General features: G+C 43.6%; 1 protein-coding gene across 1 annotated transcript; it reads right to left on the bottom strand.

Annotated features, from left to right (window-relative positions):
* Window positions 1-2,084: 2,084 nt before the first annotated feature.
* On the bottom strand, window positions 2,085-22,536 carry LOC310779413 (extracellular calcium-sensing receptor-like; the record flags this gene model as incomplete). The annotated part of the gene is made up of 6 exons (XM_083639948.1): window positions 2,085-2,998; window positions 20,175-20,298; window positions 20,438-20,665; window positions 20,773-21,570; window positions 21,817-22,114; window positions 22,304-22,536. The coding sequence occupies 6 exons, from the start codon at window positions 22,534-22,536 to the stop codon at window positions 2,085-2,087; spliced, it is 2,595 nt and encodes an 864-aa protein (XP_083496074.1).
* Window positions 22,537-22,851: the final 315 nt, after the last annotated feature.

Here is a 22,851-nt window from a genome sequence, read left to right on the forward strand (position 1 = left end):
ATAATTCAATAAGACAATTCAACACCAAGTTCCTCCTGCCATACCTCTCTAATCCTATCAGGCCCTGATACAGCCATCAAACAGATACACAAATCTAGAAATAATATGCCTGGAGTCAGGGGGACTCAACAAAACATAAAAAAAAGCATGTTCATTTGGGAGAACTTCAAAGTCACGAAACTTGGATCGAACATAATGGGCCCTATTCTCCCACAGGCCTTCGGCACTAAAACGGGCCTTAACCGCAAAAAAACGTGCCTTGCGCCTGTTTTGGGACGATATCAATATGGCTTTACGCTGCCAATTGCGCTTTAGGCCGAATGGGCGTGGCGCAGTCCCAGAATGGGCCAAAGTGGGCGTGTCGGCCTTAAATCTCGGCGTACTGATATCTTGGCACCTGCCTTAAATTTAGCGCTTTGCGCCTTTGAAAACCAGGCCTATTCAGTGCGCCAGTGCTCTTCTGCTGCCTCTCCCCTGTCACCCTTCTCTGTCTCTCTCTGAAACCAGGCCTATTCAGTGCGCCAGTGCTCTTCTTCCTCTTCTCTGTCACCCTTCTCTCTCTCTCTCTGACTCCCTAGCTTAGACAGGCACAACACACTTCCCATATAGGAAAAATAAATTGTTGTCTGGCCTGTCCCAGCATGCATTGTGCTTCTCCATTTCGCTACTAAATAGCAACCAAATGAGGCGAAATAGATATAAAAGGTCGATCTAAATTAATGTGTAATGGTAACACAACCTGCAATTGTACACATTTCAATATTGGACCAAATAAAACATCAAAATGAAACACCACCCTATGTGAAACATATATGTCCTCTTGAGCCTATATATACCCTGTGTGGATTTAACGTGATTTAGATAAGTGACAGCGGAACGCGCTGCAGAACGCCTTCTACTGTCATGTGCTATACTGTGATGTCCGCTCCAATAACTTAGCCCAACCTCACATTTAGTTTTACAATAAAAACACATTTATGCAATGACTTTACATAATGTAGGGTATATTTATGTACATCATTCTACCTGCAGCAGGGGAGAGAAAACGATATCGTTCTGGACAAACTTTCACCAATATAAAATTAATCTCATCATATAGGGATAGGCTATATTTTTCTAGCTGATGCATTTAGAACATTCTTTTCACTTTGATCTTGCTATAGTGTAGCGTACATGCTTGCAGTATTTAAACTGCAGAATAATAGCCTATAATGACAGACAGACTGGATGAAGGGCTTTCGTCTGGTTTTGCGGGATCACTGGAATTGGAGCTAAAAAGGCAAGCGTGGGATTCGTTTATTGCAGTTATCCAATGAGCATGACGGTGCATAATTTTACGCTTAAAAGGCGTGGTTGTAATGGTTGAGGCTGCGTCTAGCGCCAGCACGACGATATCAAGTGCGCTGGTCCACGCCCACTGATTTGCGCTGCGCCAGGCGTTCGGCCTAGAAACAGCGCCGATGCAACGATAGGGACCAATGTCTTACTTGTAGGTATCTGAGCCAATGCGTGCTGGGCAACTCAAATTTCCCCCTCAGAAGTTCAAAAGATGCGAAATGACCATCTATGTATAGGTCTCTAACGGAAACTAGACCCTTCTCACTCCAGGCATGGTAGTTTCTGTCTGACCATGGAGCTAGAAAAGAATGATTAAAACAAATTGGTGTGTGGACAGAAACATCTGGTATACTCAAAACCCTCCTGACCTGGTTGAGCTGGTTCAGTATTTTGATTGAGTTTTTCACAACAAAACTCAGATTCCTTCAAGCCCCAGGCGTCTCTAGCTTAGAAAATAGCATTGCTGACAGGGAGGAGTTTGCAATAAAAGCTGGCCTCCATTGTTTGCCACAGGGGGGCAGTGTACTGTATCAATGATTGGGATTAATAATAACTTTATAATAATAACTTTATTTGTAGTACTTTTCAAAACAACTAGGCATCTCGCTCGCTCGATTCCTGGGCTCACCAACATCAATGACAGTAAGCACAGCTAATTATAATAGTACCCTATTGCATTCATGAATTAAATGTGTTTTTATTGAAACAAGTTATTGTCATTCTACTATGCTTATTATATTCACTCGTCATGATGATTTTGATGGCATTTTACCCATCATGTTCTTTTTTGTATTCTTTTCTGGCTTCAATAAGATTATGTAACATTTTGGAATAAAAATACAGATTAGCAGTGCAAAACTGGAGGCCAGAATTGCAAATATCTCCACAGCAACACTGAACTTCCCTGGAGAGCTGACATACGCAGGGATAAAGGTGATCCAGACCGCACAGAATATCAGCATGCTGAAGGTGATGAATTTGGCTTCATTGAAATTATCGGGAAGTTTCCGAGCCAAAAAAGCTAGAAAGAAACATAACATAGCCAGGACTCCTATATAGCCCAACACAGCCCAGAAGCCTACAGCTGAGCCTAATGCACATTCTAAGATGAGTTTGTCTTTAAAATGTTTAAAATTCTTGAAAGGAAAAGGAGGAGAGATAGTTAGCCAAAGTATGCAAATCAGGACCTGTATGAGAGTGAAAGCCACAACACTGAGTCTCTGCTGAGCAGGGCCAAACCATTTCATGATATTACTCCCTGGAAGTGTAGCCCTGAAGGCCAGTAACACGACTATAGTTTTCCCCAGAACACAAGACATGCAGAGGACAAAGGTGATCCCAAATGCTGTGTGTCGCAGCATGCAGGACCACTCAGAGGGCCGGCCTATGAAGGTCAGAGAACACAGGAAACACAGAGCCAGGGAGAAGAGCAGCAGGAAGCTCAGCTCAGAGTTGTTGGCCTTGACTATGGGGCTGTTCCTGTATCTGAAGAAGATGAAAGCCACCATAACAGTCATGCCAGTTCCTAACAGGGACGCCGCCGCGAGCAGTGCTCCCATAGTCTCTTCATATGATAGAAACTCTGTGTCCTTCTTTTCACAGTCATCTCTTTTCTCATTTGACCAGAATTCAGGATGGCATCGCTCACAGGTGATGGAATCTACAAGTTAAAATCAAAACAGATATTAGATTTCCTGACTAGCTCCCTTATTTCCCCACAGTGGTGGCAGCAGGCCAGGTTGGCGTCAATTTTGTTTGCTTTTTTTTAATTATTAGTCTTAGCCCCGTGTCAAATGTCCTTAGTTATATATCATATTTAGTCAACCTCATCCTGTTGTTATTTAGTCAAGTTTTAGTCGACTAAAAGTCTGAGTATTATAGTCTTATCTTAGTCAAAGAAAACCATCGCTATTGTTTCTTTAGAATTTCCAAGTTTAATGGAAAGATCCATTCATCTGTTGTCATGGAATGGTATTTGGGTCCACTCACTATGCCGACAACCCGCAATGCCGACAACCTGCATTGCCGACAGCCCGGTAGGGTTAGGGGTTAGGGGTTAGGGGTTAGGGCTGGAGCCCACCGTGCTGGAGCCGTGCAGGAGCTAAAGCCAGTCCACCGACATGCTGCACCGCTCAGCTCGCTCAGCTGGATCTGCTTGTGGGCTCTGCATTGCGGGTTGTCGGCATATAGTATACACGTTTGTATACTATATAGTATGCAGCATAGTATTAACGTTTGTTACTGTTAATGCTAGAAGCACTGGCCGTGACACTTTTTTTTCCAATATTTTATTTTCACCTTTTTTGAACAACATACGTACAAGACAAACTCACAAGCTCAAGACACAAAAAAACGAATGGAAATAAAATATTATCAACATTCAGTATTACGTCGTGCTACGAGTCGCGTAATGTGCTTTACGTAAAGGCCGGGGTCACTTTTGTTTGCTTTTTTTAAATTATTATTAGTCTTAGCCCCGTGTCGAATGTCCTCAGTTTTAGATTTAGTCAAACTCTTCCTGTTGTTATTTAGTCGTTTTAGTCGACTGAAAGTCTGAGTATTATAGTCTTATCTTAGTCAAAGAAAACCATAGCTATTGTTTCTTTAGAATTTCCAAATTCAATGGAAAGATCGGTTAATCTGTTATCATGGAATGGTATTTGGGTCCACTCACTATGCAGACAACCGGCAATGCCGACAACCGGCAAAGCCGACAGCCCGGTAGGGTTAGGGGTTAGGGCTGGAGCCCAGCGTGCTGGAGCCGTGCAGGAGCTTAAGCCAGTCCAGTCCAGTGTTGTTTTATATATTCTGTTTTTATGTTTTTGTGTTTTATGCTTTCGGGACAACGGATGGAAACTAGCCTTGTGCTAAATCCGGCGATTTTTACACTTTTATTATGTTCCAGATGTTTTTATCTGTTCCATGGTTATTGTGTTCATTAATTTTGGCACAAGGGATAGTAACATCTTGTCCTGTGTATTAATTAATACTAAAGCTAGCTTAGGCTAGTGACTGTTGTGAATAGTGCAGCTGACAACTAGGGAAAGACCTAGTGACAGCATGGAAAGACAGCTGACAGGAGGGATTAGACCCCACCGGGGCTGCAATGGGTTAGCTGCTCATTGTGGCAGTAGCCAAGGCCAATAGGCCATTGGTTACACCCAAACTTGCTACGAAACAGAATTATGAAAAAACACCCCTAGAGTCTGCGAGAGCGGGGGCGGAAGATGACTCACCTATGGTTGACACGGTTATTGACTCTGGAACGGACTTGACTATGAGTAGGGAAAACATGTCAGTGGAAGCCACTAGTTCAGATGTAGATGGAAAGAAGCATCAGGTTTGCTTGTGTGGCTGGCAGAAGGTAACAACTTTGAGGGGCCTTAGAATCCATCAAGGCAGGAAGAGGTGCTTGGTAGAGGGAACACAGGGACCCCGCATTGATAATTATTTCTTAAGAAGTTTATCAAGTCAGTCGGGTGAAGTCCAGCGACAGGAAGTAACCCACAGCTCGCAGGACATCAGCACCCCTGATGTTGAGGCAGGTCCTAGCACCGAGGAAAGCAGAGAGGCCAGCCAGCCAAAAAGGGAGAAGATTAGCAGTCAGAAGCCTAGAGTTAAGTGGCCAGGTGCAGCGGAAAGTAGGAAGTGGGAAGATATCAATAGTGATTTGGTTAGGATGTTAGAGAAGCTTAAAGGAACTGCTGAGAGTAAGTTGGAGAAAATGGGAGATTGTATTTATGATTATGGTAAGGAAAGGTTTGGCGTCTTTGAGAAAAGGACGAAACTAGAGGGTGAGGTAGTTAAATCTAGGCGCCAACAAGAGATAGATAGACTTATCCAGGAGAGAAGACAGCTTAAGAGGCAGTGGAGGAAAGCTACAGAGGTTGAGAAGGAAGGCATTGATTGCTTGCAGTCAGATGTGAGGGATCGGTTGGCAGTTTTAAGAAGAGCAGAGAGCATTAGGAAAAATAGGAAAAAGAAAGAGCGAGCTAGAATAGCATTCTATAAGGATCCATTTAGATTTGTGAAGTCATTGTTTAGTAAGGAAAAGAATGGTAGCCTTATGGTACCTAAGCAGAAGCTTGAGGAATATTTGGAGGAGGTTCACAAAGATAGGGAAAGGTTTAGAGAGATGACAGTCCCAGCTGATATTCCACCTATTGGTGAAATAGAGAGCCAGTGTGATGATAGCCCACCAAGGTGGAAAGAAGTTCAAGAAGTAGTGAGACGTGCAAGGGCCTCTTCAGCCCCGGGTCCTAATGGAGTCCCCTACCGGCTGTATAAGAGTGCTCCAGATGTGTTGCAGTTTCTATGGAAGCTGATGAAGGTAGTCTGGAAGAAGCAGGTTATTCCTAAGGCATGGCGTAGAGCAGGGGGAATCTTCATTCCTAAAGAAAGGGACTCGTTAGAGATAAGTCAGTTTAGACCTATCAGTCTACTTAATGTTGAAGGGAAGGTTTTCTTTAGTGTTGTGGCACAGAGGCTGTCTAGTTATCTAGAAAAGAATAGGCTAATAGATACTTCGGTGCAAAAGGCTGGAATTCCCGGCTTCTCCGGGTGCTTAGAGCACACCAGCATGATCTGGCACCAAATCCAGTCAGCTAGGCGTGAGAAGAGAGACCTGCATGTAGTATTCTTGGACCTGGCTAATGCTTTCGGGTCAGTGCCGCATAGTCTGTTATGGGAGGCCTTTGATTTCTTTAGAGTGCCAGGTAGTATAAAGAGCTTAGTTAAAGCCTACTTCTTAGATATTCAACTCTGCTTTACCACAGCAGAGTACACTACAGCTTGGCAGCAGCTGGAGATAGGCATTATGGCAGGGTGTACAATTTCCCCATTAGCTTTTACCATGGCAATGGAGATCATTATTAGGGCTTCAAAATGGGTAGTGGGTGGAGAAAGGCTGCAGGGAGGGCTGCGGCTCCCTCCAATTAGGGCATACATGGATGACATGACGACTATGACGTCAACCGCTCCATGTACTAGCAGATTGTTGGATAAGTTAAATAGTAATCTGCAGTGGGCTAGAATGAAAGTGAAGCCAAGTAAGTCCAGGAGTATTTCAATCATTAAAGGGAGGGTAGTAGGTAAGAAGTTTGTTATAAATGATGAGGTGGTGCCTACAGTGTTAGAGAAACCAGTCAAGAGTTTGGGAAGATGGTATGATGCAAGTCTCAGTGATAAGGGACAGTTTGAGGAGGTGAGGCAGGAAATGATTCAAGGTATTTCAAGTATAGACAAGTCAGGGCTCCCAGGAAAGTTAAAGTTGTGGTGTTTGCAGTTTGGATTGTTGCCTCGGTTGATGTGGCCACTGACAGTGTATGAGGTTCCCCTTTCAAAGGTAGAAAAGCTAGAAAGGATGATTAACACATTCATTAGAAAATGGCTCGGAGTCCCACGCTGGCTAAGCAGTGTAGCCTTATATGGGAAAGGCATATTGGAATTGCCATTATCTAGCCTGACAGAGGAGTTCAAGTGTGCTAAGGTTAGACTGGAAATGACTCTGACTCAGTCAAAGGATCCAGTGGTTAGGAGTGTAGCGCCCACAGTTAAAACAGGGAGGAAGTGGAACCCAAAGGAGGCAGTACAGCAAGCACAGTCAGCTCTTAGACACAGGGATATCATAGGTCAGGTGCAGCATGGGCGTGGAGGCTTAGGGTTGTGCATAGGGAAACCTGTGTGGAACAAGGCATCAGTAATAGAAAAGAGGAAGATGGTAGTTGAAGAAGTACATAGGCAAGAGGAGGCAGTAAGATGTACTAAGGCAGTGTCGCAGGCAAAGCAAGGACAGTGGGTGAACTGGGAGAGTGTAGAGAAGAGAAAGTTGAAGTGGAGAGAGTTGTGGAGCATGGAGGCCAGCAGAATTAGATTTATTCTAGGGGCTACTTATGATGTGCTGCCATCTCCCCAGAACTTAAATCAGTGGTTGGGCGAGGATGGTGCCTGCCCGTTGTGTTCTAGTGTATGTACATTGAGGCATATACTGTCAGGGTGTAAGGTCAGTCTCTCCCAGGGGCGATACACCTGGCGTCACAACCAGGTGTTGAAATGTTTGGCAGCTGCAGTTGAGGAAAAGCGGCTAGAAGTAAATTCTCTAGTTGCTAGCAAAGAGAATAGACAGATCAAATTTGTACGTGAGGGAGAAAAGATTAGACCAATTAAGGTCAGGCACAAGTTAGGGCAGCTAAGTGTAGGTGGAGCCTGGGAAATGAGGGTTGACTTGAATGAACAGCTAGTCATCCCAGCATATATAGTTAGCACCCGGCTACGTCCGGACTTGTTACTGTGGTCTGAGGTAGAGAAGAGAGTTTATTTTATCGAACTCACAGTCCCGTGGGAAGATCGAGTTGAGGAGGCTTATGAGCGCAAGAAAGCTAGGTATGCTGAAATGGCAGCAGAGGCAGAGCAGCGAGGTTGGAGGGCTCGAGTGCGGCCTGTAGAGGTGGGCTGCCGTGGTTTTGTGGCAAAGTCCGTTATTGCCTTACTAACTGAGTTGGGCATTCGGGGACGGAGCCTGAAACTTGCGGTTAGCAACATGTCTCAGGCAGCAGAACGAGCAAGTGAATGGCTGTGGATAAGGAGGAAACATGCTAGCTGGGGAGCTCGCTAAGGTCAGATTGATTGTTTGTTGTTGGTCATGATTAACGGTCCGCATCAACAGGGCTGAATCATTGACAGTGGTGGTGTAGTTAGGGATTGTTTGTTGTTGGTCATGATTAACGGTCCGCATCAACAGGGCTGAATCATTGACGGTGGTGGTGTAGTTAGGGATTGTTTGTTGGTCATGATTAACGGTCCGCATCAACAGGGCTGAATCATTGACAGTGGTGGTGTAGTTAGGGATTGTTTGTTGGTGGTCATGATTAACGGTCCGCATCAACAGGGCTGAATCATTGACAGTGGTGGTGTAGTCAGGAATGTCATACCGAATCGACCTGGATAGCTAGGCTTAGATAGTGAGGTAATATGCAGTTGTGCGGTGGTAGCATGGAGGGGGGTGTTTCCAGGACGCTGGATTACACCGTTAAGCCTTCTTGAGGTGTCGTGGGCCTAACTTAACGAAACGTCGGTGAAGGAAGGTGCCCACTTGAAAACCCCAATGACATGCTTCATACTGCTGTTGGCTAGGGTAGGTAACTGGTGATTTGTGTCTTGTGTATTAGTTTGTTAGCCTGTTAGCTTGTTTTATTCTGGATTGGGCTTCTAAATGTGTTTTTCCTCGGATTTTGGCACAAGGGATAGTAACATCTTGTCCTGTGTATTAATTAATACATTGTCCCGTCGAAATAAATAAATCAAATCAAACCCACCGACACGCTGCACGCCGCCTCGCTCAGCTGGTTCTGCTTGTGGGCTCTGCATTGTCTTATATTGTCGTATAGACGCAGCACCATGGTATTAAGGTTTGAACGTTTGTTACTGTTAATGCGAGAAGCACTGTCCGTGACATTTCTTCTTTCTATATTTTATTTTCAACTTTTTTGAACAACATACGTACAAGACAAACAGGCTCAGACACACACTTTACAATATTACTGTCTGTGTAGAGTAACTTGTTACTTATTACACTACTTTTGCATTACTTTCACCAAGACAACAGCAGTAGCAGAATGACATCGCCGCCCCGGAACCATCCCGAAAAATAATTTAAACCGTCTTGAAGTCAGTGTAAACAATCCAAAATTCTAAATCTTATCCTTTTCCTTTGTTACTGTCATCTGTAGTGGTTATTTACATAAAAACACAATTTGATTAGGAAATGAATGTATCTTTATTTAAATGTGCTTTGATAAAAAAAAATAAAAAAAAATCAATTTGTAACTTGTGTTACTTGACAAAGTAACTGGTATATGGTATATTACTGAAATCCTATTTGTAATAAGTTATATTACTGAGTTACTGCTAAAAGTAATATATTACATGTAATATGTTACTTTTGTAATGAGTTACCCCCAACACTGGTAAGAGGTATTGTGCCCGGAATCCCACACAGGGTCCATGAGAAACCAGCCAGGCGAATCACCCGTCCCCCCCAACCTCAACGAGGTAGGCTAGAAGCGGGTTCCAAATAGCAGAGAATTTCTTAAGTGAGTTGGACCTCAGGAACGTAAGTCTCTCCATCCGTATAACAGAGGTCAAATCCAATTGAACGGAGGGTGAAGAGGGGGACTTCCATTCCTTCTTGATGAGTTTCAGTTGTCCCCTGTGTCAGAGACTGTTGCACAGCTGTAGGGAAGTTCAGAGAAGACTCAGAGCAGCCGAAGATGGTGAGTTCTGCCTCCGGCTGAAGGGTTATTTTGTAGGCCTTGACACCTTTCCCAGCAACCCGTTCTCACTCTGAGCGCGTCGCATATTGACGCTTTGTCCTGTCCCTTGTGCGTCGCTTGTTACTAACATGGTACCCTTGAGCGACACATGAAACGACTTGGGCTTTCCGACTAAACTCAATGCAAACCCATGGAAGTCATCTTTGACGCTTATGGCAACTGCTCCCCTATTAGCCTAACTGCTCCACCATTAGGGTCTGGAGGAGCTAACCTCTCCCAGACCCTAACCCTAAACCTAACCTCTCCCACCCCATGCCTAAACCTAACCTCTCCCAGACCCTAACCCTAACCCTAACCTCTCCCACCCCATGCCTAAACCTAACCTCCCCCAGACCCTAAACCTAACCTCTCCCACCTCCCACGCCTAAACCTAACCTCCCCCCAGACGCTAATGGTGAGCAGTTGACTAATGGGCGAGCAGTTAGGCTGATGGGGGAGCAGTTGCCATAAGCGTCAAAGTTGACTTCTATGGGTTTGCATTGAGTTTAGTCGGAAAGCCCAAGTCGTTTCATGGGTCGCTCAAGGGTACCATGTTAGTAACAAGTGGCGCATAAGGGACGGGACAAAGCGTCAATATGCTACGTGGTCGGAGTGAGAACGTGTTGTTCCCAGAGTGGTGATACAGTAGGGAGAGTTGTACAACCGACAGACTCCTTCCCATATAATGTCAGATAAATCAGTACAGAGTTCCTCCTACCATGCTTCTCTAATCCTCTCAGTAGAGGCCATGGTACAGTCATCAAACAGACACACACATCTTGAGATGAGGTGGAGTGAGGAGGGCCCGGCAAAACATCGAAAAAAGCAGGTTCATTTGGGAGGGCTTCAAAGGTATGAATCTTCGATCGAACATAATTTCTGATTTGCAGGAATGTGAGCCAGTTCCTGCCAGGCAATTCAAACTTCCTTTTCAGAAGATCAAAGGATGCACAATTACAATTATATATTTAGCTCCGGGTCTAGTAGTTTGAAAATGTAACAAGGAACAAGGGATGAGGAGGACAGGGAAGGCATGAAGAGGAAATAAGGATAAGAGGAAAAATATGAAGCACTAAGCAAAAAGTATGAGAAAAGGCAAAGTGATAATAGCATCATTGAGGATGAGGAAGAAAGGAGAAGAGAAATGATCGAGGACAATACTTTTTTTAACACGTTCACTGCCAATGACGTATTACTCCGTCAAAAAAAATCCAACGGTTCACTGCCAATGACGTATTAACACATTCACTGCCAGACGTTTTTTTTTTACTGTAGTTAGCTTCTGCCAGAGGGGTTTTTTGAGGATTCTGGCTCATCTTTCAAGACCCGAGGATTCTTTTCTGCTAAGATTTTGTGAACACACAATATCTCAAAATAACTAATAGAATGTGTGCTTTCTCTGTCTAAAAGAGTTAGTTTGTAGAGTTAGTAGTTATGTAAGCATTAGCAGTTGAATACAGCATGGTTTTAGCGTCAGAAAAAATATTCAGAGATAAACGGCTTTTTGTGAAATTCGATAGAACAGTCACTTTAACCATTCATTTTTGGCTCTCTCTCTCTCTCTTTCCCTCCCCCTCTCGCTCTCTCTCTCTCTCTCTCTCTCTCCCTCCCTCTCGCTCTCCCTCCCTCTCTCTCTCTCTCTCTCTCTCTCTCTCTCCCTCCCTCTCGCTCTCCCTCCCTCTCTCTCTCTCTCTCTCCCTCCCTCTCGGGAGGGAGACGCATAGGTTTAATCCTAGTCAGAGGGGGAGAGGGAGAGAGAGAGAGAGAGAGAGAGAGGGAGGGAGGGAGAGAGAGAGAGCGAGAGAGAGAGAGAGAGAGAGGGAGAGAGTGAGAGGGAGAGTTGCTTCAACTCCTCCCTCCGTGGGCGTTCTTCTTGGCTGCAGCGGCCGTCACAAGCTTGTCTGCTTTGCTGCTGTCCTGTGCCTGTCTGCACGGCCACTGTTTGAGGAAGTCGGGATGGACTCGCTCGCTTCTTGGAGTTTTGGTTGAGAGAAGCTTTTGCGATTCTGGTCATATTTATGCTGCGTGTTTCAAAGTGTGTTCCACCTGTAATCTATTATGTAAATTTGCAATCCCGCATCGCCAGCAATCAGTGCAAAAACGAAAGCGTTTTCCCCCATCCATTTTCATGAGAATGGCTGGGGTGAGAATGGCGTGACAAGTTAAAAAAATGCTTGCCTTCCTCTAGTCAGGAGAGCACTGTTGCCACTTAGTGGGTCGGTGGAATGGGTTGTAAACGTTCGGTGGCTCCAATAATTATATAAGAGATGTAAAAGGGTTAGATGCACATCCCACGGTCAAAAAAAAAAAAAAACATTTTTTTGACGACTCAACTCGTCGTTGGCAGTGAACAGCTGGATTGTGTTTGACGACTCAACTCGTTCTTGGCAATTAACGTGTTAATACGTAAAAAAAAAATCGATTTTTTTTTTTTGACGGTGGGACGTGGATCAACGCTCCCCACGTCTCCTATAAAAATATTGGAGTCAGCGAACCTGTACAACCCATTCCACGGACCCACTAAGTGGCGACAGTGCTCTCCACATTAGGAAAAGCAGAGCCAAAACTGTAGGGTAACGCGCGAGGAAACCATTCTCTACTGTAAAATGGATTGGCGAAAACGCTTTCACTTTCGCGCATTATCGCGCTGGGAGCTGGCGGTGGGGGATTCCAAAAATAGACTGGGTGGAAAACACAGTTTGAAACACGCAGCATAAAGCCTAGAATCGCACAAAGCTTCATCAAAGCTCTCAAACCCAAGAAACAAGTGAGCCCTATCCACACTCGCTGCCAGGGAGGGAGGCTGCTCAAACTCGCAGCAGCAGCAGCAGCAGAACACTCGCTTGTGACAAACGCAGGCTGAAAGCCACCAGACACGCCCACGGAGGGAGGAGTTTGAAGGAGAGGGCGTTCAGAACTATATTGTTTAGATGTCTGATCTCTCACTGATGCCAAAAATAAATGGTTAAAGTGACTGTTCTGCCTGTTTGATTGAATTTCACAAAACTGCCATTATCTCAGCTTTCACTCTCAGACGCTGAAACCATGCTGTACTCAACGGCTAATATCTACATAACTACTAACTCTACAAACTAACTCTTTTAGACAGAGAAAGCACACATTCTATTAGTACTTTTGTGAACTTTGTGTTCACAAACTCCAAGCAGAAAATAATCCTTGGCTCTTGTAAAATGAGCCAGAATCCTCAAAAAAAACCTCTGGCAGAACCTACCTACAGTAAAAAAAAAAAAAAGGCTGGCAGTGAATGTGTTAATAAAAAAATTAAAAATAAAATCTGAATTTTTCTGCAACTCCGCAATTTTTGCCAGTTCCCGCAACTTTAGCTAAAAAATTCACATAAAATGTCACGAATTGCATTGCAAATTTTGAGAAAAGCCGCTGCAAAATCGAACATTTATGATCGCAATAATCACAAAAAAACTGGAGGAGAAATCCTGGAGGGACTGGCTGTTGGCCTTGATGAGTTAACTTTAAAGTGTAACTAACCCCCAAAACACTTTTTTTCAGCTTTTAACCAATATATATGACTTTGGGGGTGGTGTGTGAAGAATGCTGGTCAAAATTTTCACATTTGAGACCAAACTGTTGCCATTTTACCATTTGTATCATTTTTCAGCAGCGTAACTGGCATAAGTGCCCTCTATGGGTGGAACACTGCTTTTTTTGTGCCCTAAAATGAATGGGATATTTGATACGTCGTGACGTCACGATGAACCAAAGACTATGGGATTTCAAGATAGTTACTCCCCTACTCCCCCTGTACCCTTTCGGCTCCTCACAACTCCAAGCCTATTCCCATGGGGACTGCCCCCTAGTCCGATACCTCACGAGTCCGATACCTCACGAGTCCGACACCTCATGGTTTTGGGTTAGGGTCTGGGGGAGGTTAGGTTTAGGCGTGGGGGTGGGAGAGGTTAGGTTTTGGGTTAGGGTCTGGGGGAGGTTAGGTTTAGGCGTGGGGGTGGGAGAGGTTAGGTTTTGGGTTAGGGTCTGGGGGAAGTTAGCCTCTTTTTTCGGACTCGTGAGGTGTCGGACTCGTGAGGTATCGGACTCGTGCCATGGCACCATTCCCATGATGTCACAAGCATTTTCCTACCAATATGGTGCTACAATACACACAGCTCATTGGCTGTTTGTGTCACTTGACCTGTTGTTGACACTAGAACCGCCACTGTGGTCAGTGGGACCGTTTTGATATTTTCAATGCATGTAACTCTATTTCAATAAAATATATGACCCTGCCTGTCCATGACTTTTCCTAAATATGTGTTTTTTACTATCTATCTACGTTTTAAAGTTGTGTCATGAAAGGCAAGAGAGTAATAATAATTTAATCCTTGGAGCGCCATCGCGGTCACAGAGACCAGTGCAGTTTGTGAATGGAGAGTGTAGCCTATAGCGCAGCCAGTGCACTTGTCTCTCTCTCTCTCCCCCCCCCCCCCCTCTGCCTGCAGCGCACGGAACCTTTCCCCTCTCTCTCGTCCTTTCTTTCTCTGTCGCTTCACTTTCGACGGGGAGGACTCGGAGAAGGCATGGTGAAGTGACACTCACCTCGCTCCGACTATAGCAGGCTACTCAGCTACTGCAGCCTCACTGACGCTGTGCCCCTGTCTGTGAAAAGCGTCCTGTCCAGTCGCACCTTCGCAAACAGATGCGGGATTCCCGCAATCCTGTACCCAATCTCAGACACTGATTGAGCAGAAAAATCGCACACCAGCTATTTCTGTCTGTGTTTGTTTGTTGTTGCTCCGTGAGGGTTACAGAGCGCCCCATGCAGGAGGCTGTTTCGCCAGCCGGGGTCTGGGAGGTGGGAGGGGGAGAACGCAGCCTGCAGCTCTGCGCTGAGAGGAAAACTTTTGCACAACTTTTAACAAGAATCACGAAAAACCCCCAAACGAAAAATAAAAACGGATTTCATGGCGCGGTATATCGCAAGTTGGACGAGGGAATGACGTGGAGAAATCTCACATTGTGTTACCCCAGAGCGGGGGGTTTGTCCTATTGTGCAGTGTGCTGCGGTAACGAGCCTCGCGTCACTATACTCTTTTAGCGATAGATACAGACGCCACATACACATACATGCAGAAAAATAATTAATTTTCTAGTTCGCCACTGAATTACCAAATTGATATAACTTTCAACCATTTTGAGCAACGCTGTTTCCATACAGGCCACCAGCATTGGCTAGTTGTTGATATTTATAAAGATATTGCAGCTCTCATATAAATTATTTTCGAGGCGGTGGGCAAACTGTAATGGCGTCGATCTCCGAAAAAAATTCCTGAGCTGAGCACAGCCAAAGAGTATAGTATAGACAAAAGTATATGTCATTTCTTGTTCTTTTCCATAGGTTTTTTCAAATCACCGTTTTGTTACATATCTGGGGGGTAAGTCCCCCTTTAAGCTCCTGCAGTTTGTTACCAACTATATGTACCGTAAATTCCGGACTATAAGCCGCGGCTTTTTTCCCGTTTTTTGGCCTTTTTTGGCCCCTGCGGCTTATATAACGGTGCGGCTTATCTATGGATTTTTTTCAGGAAAAAAAAAAAAAAAACTGAATTCTCTCTCCTTTTGCACTCTTTCTAACTATAAATCCACTTCTGTTTTAATTTCCTCTCTTGCCCTCTTTTCACCACACTGTATGACACTGTATGACACTGTGTGCACTGTAAAAAAGAAACACAGGTGGTGTTGTGTTATGTTGTTTTGTTGAATTGTGGTGGGTAGACCTTGCTTGGACCCTCTTGTGGGGTTCGGGGGGCCATGCCCCCTGTAAGAAAAATGTGTACATTTTAAACTAAAATGCATGAATCTGGTTCACTTTGAGAACCAATTTAAGAGGCTAGATCAGGGGTGGGCAATTATTTTTCATGGGGGGCCACATGAGAAACCCAGATTGTTGCTGGGGGCCGAACAAATATTGTCATGCCGTAACCCAGGAACTTTTGATGATAGAGAGGACCACAAAAAAAATGTCCTCGATACCAGAGGGCCAGATTTTGCTGAGGGTTAGGGGCCAAACGGCGCCGGCGCGGAAAAATGTTGGGCATTTGAAGTCAGGTGTAGAGGAATAACTCATTTTAAATTAACAGTTGTGATGTCATTATTCAGTCTTAAACACCAATATTTGATCCTTTTCTCATTCACTCCTATGTCACCACTTGCTCTCCCTGCAGGGCTTGAAATTAACTTTTTTGACCACCTGCCAATATGGCTGCTAGAAGTTGCCAGCCAATTAGAATTTCCACTAGCCAAAATGTTTTTCTAGAAATAAACCAGAATATGAGTGTGTTAATTTAAGCACAAGTATCAGTAAGTGGCCCGGGATTCTCAAAGCCTGTGTTGAGGGTCACACAAGAACAAAAATGCACTCTTGAAGCTAAATAAATCCAAAACCAACAACTTTATTATTTACAGTTTTACTTCATTGTAGAACAGTCCTTTCTTACACATGAGATTACTTTTAGCCTTTTAGTCATAAAGATTATTGAAAGATATTCCATATTCCAGACTGAAATGTTATAACAGAAGTGGAGTATTGGCCAGAATTACATGAACATTTGGACACTTATTCAGGGGGTATGTGTCGTTCAGGTGCACTGTATAAAAAAAAAAAAAAGAAAAGAAATTACAGTGTATAAGTAACTGGTAGGCCAGAGGCCAGTAGGCGGATAAATAGCCAGCTGCCGGGGCTTGGGGAACTCCCTGCTTTAACATGATCTATCAAACTAGTGTTACAGACATCAAGGGAGCTATCGGTAGCTATTAACTGAGAGAAGAAGCATTTTTTCAGCCGCTGTGATTTATTTATTTATTTATTTGATTTATTTGTTCTCTAAAAACAGGGCCGGTTCCAGAACAAGATGACTAGGGATGCATCCTAGATAGGAAGGGGTGGACATGCACGGGCCGACCCGCAAAAGATTGACATGTTATTTTACTACAAATAATGCATTTTACCGTCATTTCAAGTATACCAGCCAAGCAAGAATATTTCTAGTGCTTTACTGAAATATTTGAACCATATAATGATAATATAATTATCTCAAGCTTAAAAGGTTACATGTAGGTGCCAAAAAGCCATAAATTCACATCAAAGAACAAAGAAAAACAACAATTATAATTCAAGTTTAAACTGTAAGTGTGCAGCTGCAGCATTTATACAAAAAAAAAAAAAAAAGTACCACTCTTTTCAACTGAGCATGCAAAGAATTAAAATAAGAGTGCAATGCGTGCTTTTGCACCCCTGTAAAACTGGGCCTGTCTAAAAACTAGACAGTCAGTCGTTGAGCATGTCAGGAGCCACATTGACCCCCCGAAAAAAAGGCTTTGCAAGAGCCTCAATAAGAAAACCTGTCCATTTCCTCCTTTTATTTATGTATGTATGTATGTATGTATGTATGTATGTATGTATGTATGTATGTATTATGTATTATGTATGTATGTATGTATGTATGTATGTATGTATGATGTATGTATGTATGTACCGTAAATTCCGGACTATAAGCCGCACCGGTGTATAAGCCGCACCTGCAAAGTTGACTATTTTTTTCTTATATAAGCCGCACCGGACTATAAGCCGCGGGTGTTTTAATGGTTTTTTTTTTTTTTTTTTTTTTTTTTTTTTTTGTGTTTTAATGTTTAATTACCATATGTAAGGGTTCATGCACAGAGGGGATTGTCGGGAAAGAGATGGCTGTTTGAGGAAGCTCCCATTTATTAACATTTCAACAAAACAACATAACACAACACCACCTGTGTTGTTATTTACAGTGCACACAGTGTCATACAGTGTCATACAGTGTGGTGAAAAGAGGGCAAGAGAGGAAATTAAAACAGAAGTGGATTTATAGTTAGAAAGAGTGCTAAAAAAGAGAGATTTTTTTTTTTTTTTTTTTTTTTTTTGGAAAAAATCCATAGATAAGCCGCACCGTTATATAAGCCGCAGGGGCCAAAAAAGGCCAAAAAACGGTGCGGCTTATAGTCCGGAATTTACGGTATGTATGTATGTATGTATGTATGTATGTATGTATGTAATGTATGTATGGATGTATGGATGTATGTATGATTGATGGTGGTGGGTAGATAATGACTGAATTTTCATTTTTGGGAGAACATAAAGTTGTGGTGCTAGGCCAAGTGTGATCGTCTTTGTCATGCAAGGAATAGTGTATATTTAAGCTATATATCACGAGAGCAAGTGTGTTGTGGTGAATATATCCCGCTGATAAGCTGTTATCCCACGAGGCCGCAGCGGGATATATTCCACAACACCACGCAGCTCGAGTGCTATATTGCTTTTATAAAACGGTTTCCAAGTATAATAATATAATAATAATAATACTATAAGTCCGACTGGCATTTTATTCTGATAGAGTCAGTTGAAACACTACTGTAAGGCGGGACCTCTAGCAAGAAGATAGACGTGCGGGTGATTTGATTGGATCGTTCTGGAGACTGAAGTCGACATTGGCCAATCCTGGCGCTTGCTGAGAGCTTTTGCAAAGCCCCACACCAGAGCCATATGCCGACACCAAGTAACGTTACGTCTTATTTAGAAATGCGGGGTTAAGAGTGAGGGCGCGCGAGAGAGGGGTTAAGACATTAGCCCGCGTCTATTCTTGTACAAAACATCATTTTCTGCGAAGTATTAGTAAAGTTATAAGCGAAGATCGATTCACAAGGATCTGAAAGCTGTCTCCACCATTTTGTTTTTGAGGTACTTTTAGTAAGAGAGTTGCGCCATCATGCGTCCATAATGACTCATTGTAAGGACTAGTGACCCTCCATACAGCAGATCAGGAGAAAGCTGTTTGGCTCGAGCGCAGCGCTGCCTTTTAGTAAGAGAGTTGCCATGGCAACCAATAACCCATGGCCATGGGTTATTGAACTCGGTTACTGGAATTATACAATGGCTGTGAACCAATCAGATTGCTTGATTTGAGAGAGCCGTTTTATAATTAAGCAATATATCACGAGAGCAAGTGTGTTGTGGTGAATATATCCCGCTGATAAACTGTTATCAGCGGTTATTATATGATAATATAATAATAATAATAATACTATAAGTCCGACTCCGACTGGCATGTCATTCTGATAGAGTCAGTTGAAACGCTACTGTAAGGCGGGACCGCAAGAACATGCGGGTGATTTGATTGGATCGTTCTGGAGACTGAAGTTGACATTGGCCAATCCTGGCGCTTGCTGAGTAGCTGAGATTTTTCTGGAAACCCCGACAGGCAGCTCGAGCCGCAGCGCTGCATTCTCAGCACTTGTTGAGAAGCTGAATGCTCTCTGCAAAGCTGACACCAACTAACGTTACGGGGTTAAATGCGGAGTTAAATGCGGGGTTAACAGCCTTTCTTTTGCAAAGAAGACATTAGCCCGCATCTATTCTTGTACAAAACATCATTTTCTGCGAAGTATTAGTAAAGTTATAAGCGAAGATCGATTCACAAGGATCTGACAGCTGTCTCCGCCATTTTTTTTTCTACGTTGTCATTTGAGGTAAGCCTTATTAGTACTCTCTTAGTAAGAGAGTTGCCATGGCAACCAATAACCCATGGCCATGGGTTATTGAACTCGGTTACTGGAATTATACAATGGCTGTGAACCAATCAGATTGCTTGATTTGAGAGAGCCGTTTTATAATTGACTATAAGGATGGAGAATGTACACTACCTATTGATGTAGTTAATTGATTCAGACTTTTACACCAAATGTATGCTTGCAGGGGTGGACTGGGATCATAATTCAGGCCGGGCATTAGATACCAAGCAGGCAGGCCAATACGGGCCGACATGCGTGCGGCGAAAAATTTGGGCCGTCTGAAGCCCAATTTGGGACGTTTGCAGCCCAATTTGGGCCGTTTTAAGCCCAATTTGAGTCGTTTGAAGCCAGATTTGGGCCGTTTGAAGCCCAATTTGGGTCGTTTGAAGCCAGATTTGGGCCGTTTGAAGCCCAATTAGGGCCGTTTGAAGCCCAATTCGGGGCGAGTCCAATTTTACAATGAGATGCACCCACTTTAACCCTGAAGTGTAATTATTACTTCAGACTAACTAATAAAGTAATAAAACCACTAGTAAACCAGTAGGCGGCGCCTGGCCTGCTGTTCAGTGAGTCTTTTTTTTTTTGCAGGCCAGGCAAGGCCAGGCCAGGCCAGGCCACCGGGCATTTGCCCAACGTGCCCGATTATGCAGTCCACGCCTGTATGCTTGGATAGGTTCCAGCCTCCTGACCCTGAAACCCTGAATAATAACTAATTAGTTGTTCGTTATCTACAACTAATTTACACGTTTTTGCTACTCAGCCATGTTCTATAAATCAGAACAAGACTTCACAGTACTCCCAAATTTCATATTCAAATGCACCGATGATTAACTACATTTTTACCTTGAAGTGTACTGCATATAAACATATAAATACTGCTATTATATTTGAATATTTATTTGCTGATATTGAATTTACAGGCGTTATCCTCTGATCCATTAAATAATGCTAGAGTACCTGTGGTGTTGCTGACTTCTCCCTCTGCACATGGTATACAGTCATAGCAGCAGACCGGCTTTCCTCTCTGGAGGACTTTACGGGTTCCTGGGGGACAGCTCTCACTGCACACTGACACAGGCACCTGCATGAACAAAAAGCAGTATGAGATACACTTTGATATGCTGTTGTCTTTACAAGTTACCATTTGGAATTCTGATCAAATCGACATTAGAATGCAATAATCTCCTAAGAATCCATGAATGATCATATATGGTATTAACCTGCTCTGAGTTCTGTGCCCAAATTAAGGACTTAGTGTGCAGATTTAGCTGTTTTTCTGCAGGTAAAGATGCGTCGTAAAGACCAACGACGACAAACTCCACATTGCCATTTTCGTCCGGCTGCCAGTTTATGATTTCATACTTTGCTGCTGGGTCTCCGTTCTCATCAAAGTAAACGTCCTCCCCCTCCTTTGTCTTGAACTGAACCTTTTTCATGTGCTGCAAAATCTAAGGAGATAGATAATACTTTACTTATTCCATTCAATGTAAAACACCTCATTCTTGCTCTGCAGAATGATGGACATGCAATAATTTATTAAACAATACCAACTCACTGTGAATGGATCTGGCTGTACCTTATTGTCACACATTTCTTTACAGCCAAGAATACTATGTAGAGCATGAGCCACAGCATACACTCCTTTATAGACATTGGCAAAGTAGGGCATGTTTGACATATCAGTGAAAATGTTTTGCTGCCCTGACAGATCTTCAGAGCCTGTACAGTATCTCTGATTCCCCTCTGAGTCCTTCATCTGCTTGAACCTACAATCAAAGATTGTCTCCCAGAATTCTGTGAACAATTCATTATCAGTAGATGAATTGAGTGACTTTAAATCCAAGATGAACTCTCTCATGCCTGTGACATGGGCCTTGGGCATGGTCAGCCCTATAGCACCATCCAGGATGTGGTGTCCATTCATAGTTGCAAAGTAAGGGGTAATGATCCAGGCCTCAGTGCCGACCCACTGGTACCCAGTTAGGTTGTGGTTGGCCATCTCATGTATTAGTATTTCCAAATCAGGGGAGTTGAGGAAAGTGACAATCACCTTGGAAGTGGAAGCCTTGATAATTTCAATTATTGCCTGTATTTTTTCTGGTGGATCTGTTCTAAAGACGTATACAGAGTACTCTAGACAGATGCCCAGCTTTTGGGCCGTCTCTGTGAATATGGCCATGCCATTATTGCCATAATCATTATTGCTCCTAATTGCCCCGACCCAAGTCCAGTCAAAGTGCTTTACCAACTGGGCCAGACCTCTGCTCTGGTGGAAGTCACTGGGTATTGTTCTGAGGAAGGATGGGTACCGGACTTTGTCACTGAGACAAGCACAGGTGGCCCAGTGGCTGATCTAGGGAGTAGAAAGGAATGAGATTCACAAGATGAGGATGCAAATTCTAAAACAATGTACACAAAACTCAGAGCACATTAGCATTAATCATCTTAAAACTGCTTTTACTGTGAGCAGTCGGACAAATTGCAGAATAATAATTATTGTATTATTGAGGAAATAAAACGAAATGAATTGATCAAACTGTGGCCAAGGTCCATTACAGTACATGCTATACATTAGGTGAAGGGGGAAGAAACTACCCACCAATGGGATGTGAAAAGGTCCAATGACAGTGGATACAGCCATGGAAGGAGAGGAGGAGTCCGGTCCTATAATGGCCAGCACTTGGGCCGGTCTGGTGCAGGGTGCCTTGGAGGCTGTGGATATATCCTCATTACCATTAGCCAAGGCCAGTGCCACCCTTATTCCTCTTGCAATGTTGCTACATCCATCATAGATCATGTAGCCCAGAAAGATGCCAGGCAGCAAGTCTGTGCTGTTGTTAATCTCCTCAATGGCAAAGAGCATAGCCTGAGCAACCTGGAAACCTGAGAAAATCAGCCTTGACACATACATAGTTGGTGTTACTGTATACTCAGTATGTCCTTGAAATTAAACAAAAGTGAAACTATATCAGTAAATATTTCTTATTTGACAACTCAGTGTGATAACATTTTTTAATACATTTTATATATCTACCCAGCTCTTCTAATCTTACTTATGTCAAGCAGCTTGCTACAGTGTGATTTACCTTGTGCACTGCAGTGGTGGTGGTCTGTACATGTAGGTGTCATGTCTGTCTTTCCAGCTGCTGTGGAAAGTGAAGAGTCCACCCAAAATAATGTCTCCATTCTTAGACAGCTGGGGGATCTCCGGCTCCCCTATCAGCCGACACACCGGCTGCTCAGCCCCAGAGAGAGATAACACCAGCAGCAGCTGCAGAAGGGCCCAACCCTGCTCTGTCCACCTTTGGGTGGACATCATACTAAAGACTGTTTACACACCAAGAGCGATGCAAATACACAGCACGAAAATGCAATGCAAATTTTGACCCACCTGTCAATCACAGCAACAGATGTGTTCACGTTGGAAGTGAATTTCTGACAAATTTACCCTTGTCTGGGGAAAAAAGAAACATTGACTGATATAGGTTCAAAAAATCTTATTGACGGGCAACAATTAATCGCACTATGAAAAAACCAACAGCGCGTGTGTAAGGACCTTACGAGAGAAACTGCAGGGCAGCAGCAGGTGCACCCTAAAAGGAGCAGAGCAGAGCTTGCATCTGTATTTATAGAT

The sequence above is a fragment of the Poromitra crassiceps genome (assembly GCF_964638095.1).
Source record: "Poromitra crassiceps genome assembly, chromosome: 7".
NCBI classification, from domain to species: domain Eukaryota; kingdom Metazoa; phylum Chordata; class Actinopteri; order Beryciformes; family Melamphaidae; genus Poromitra; species Poromitra crassiceps.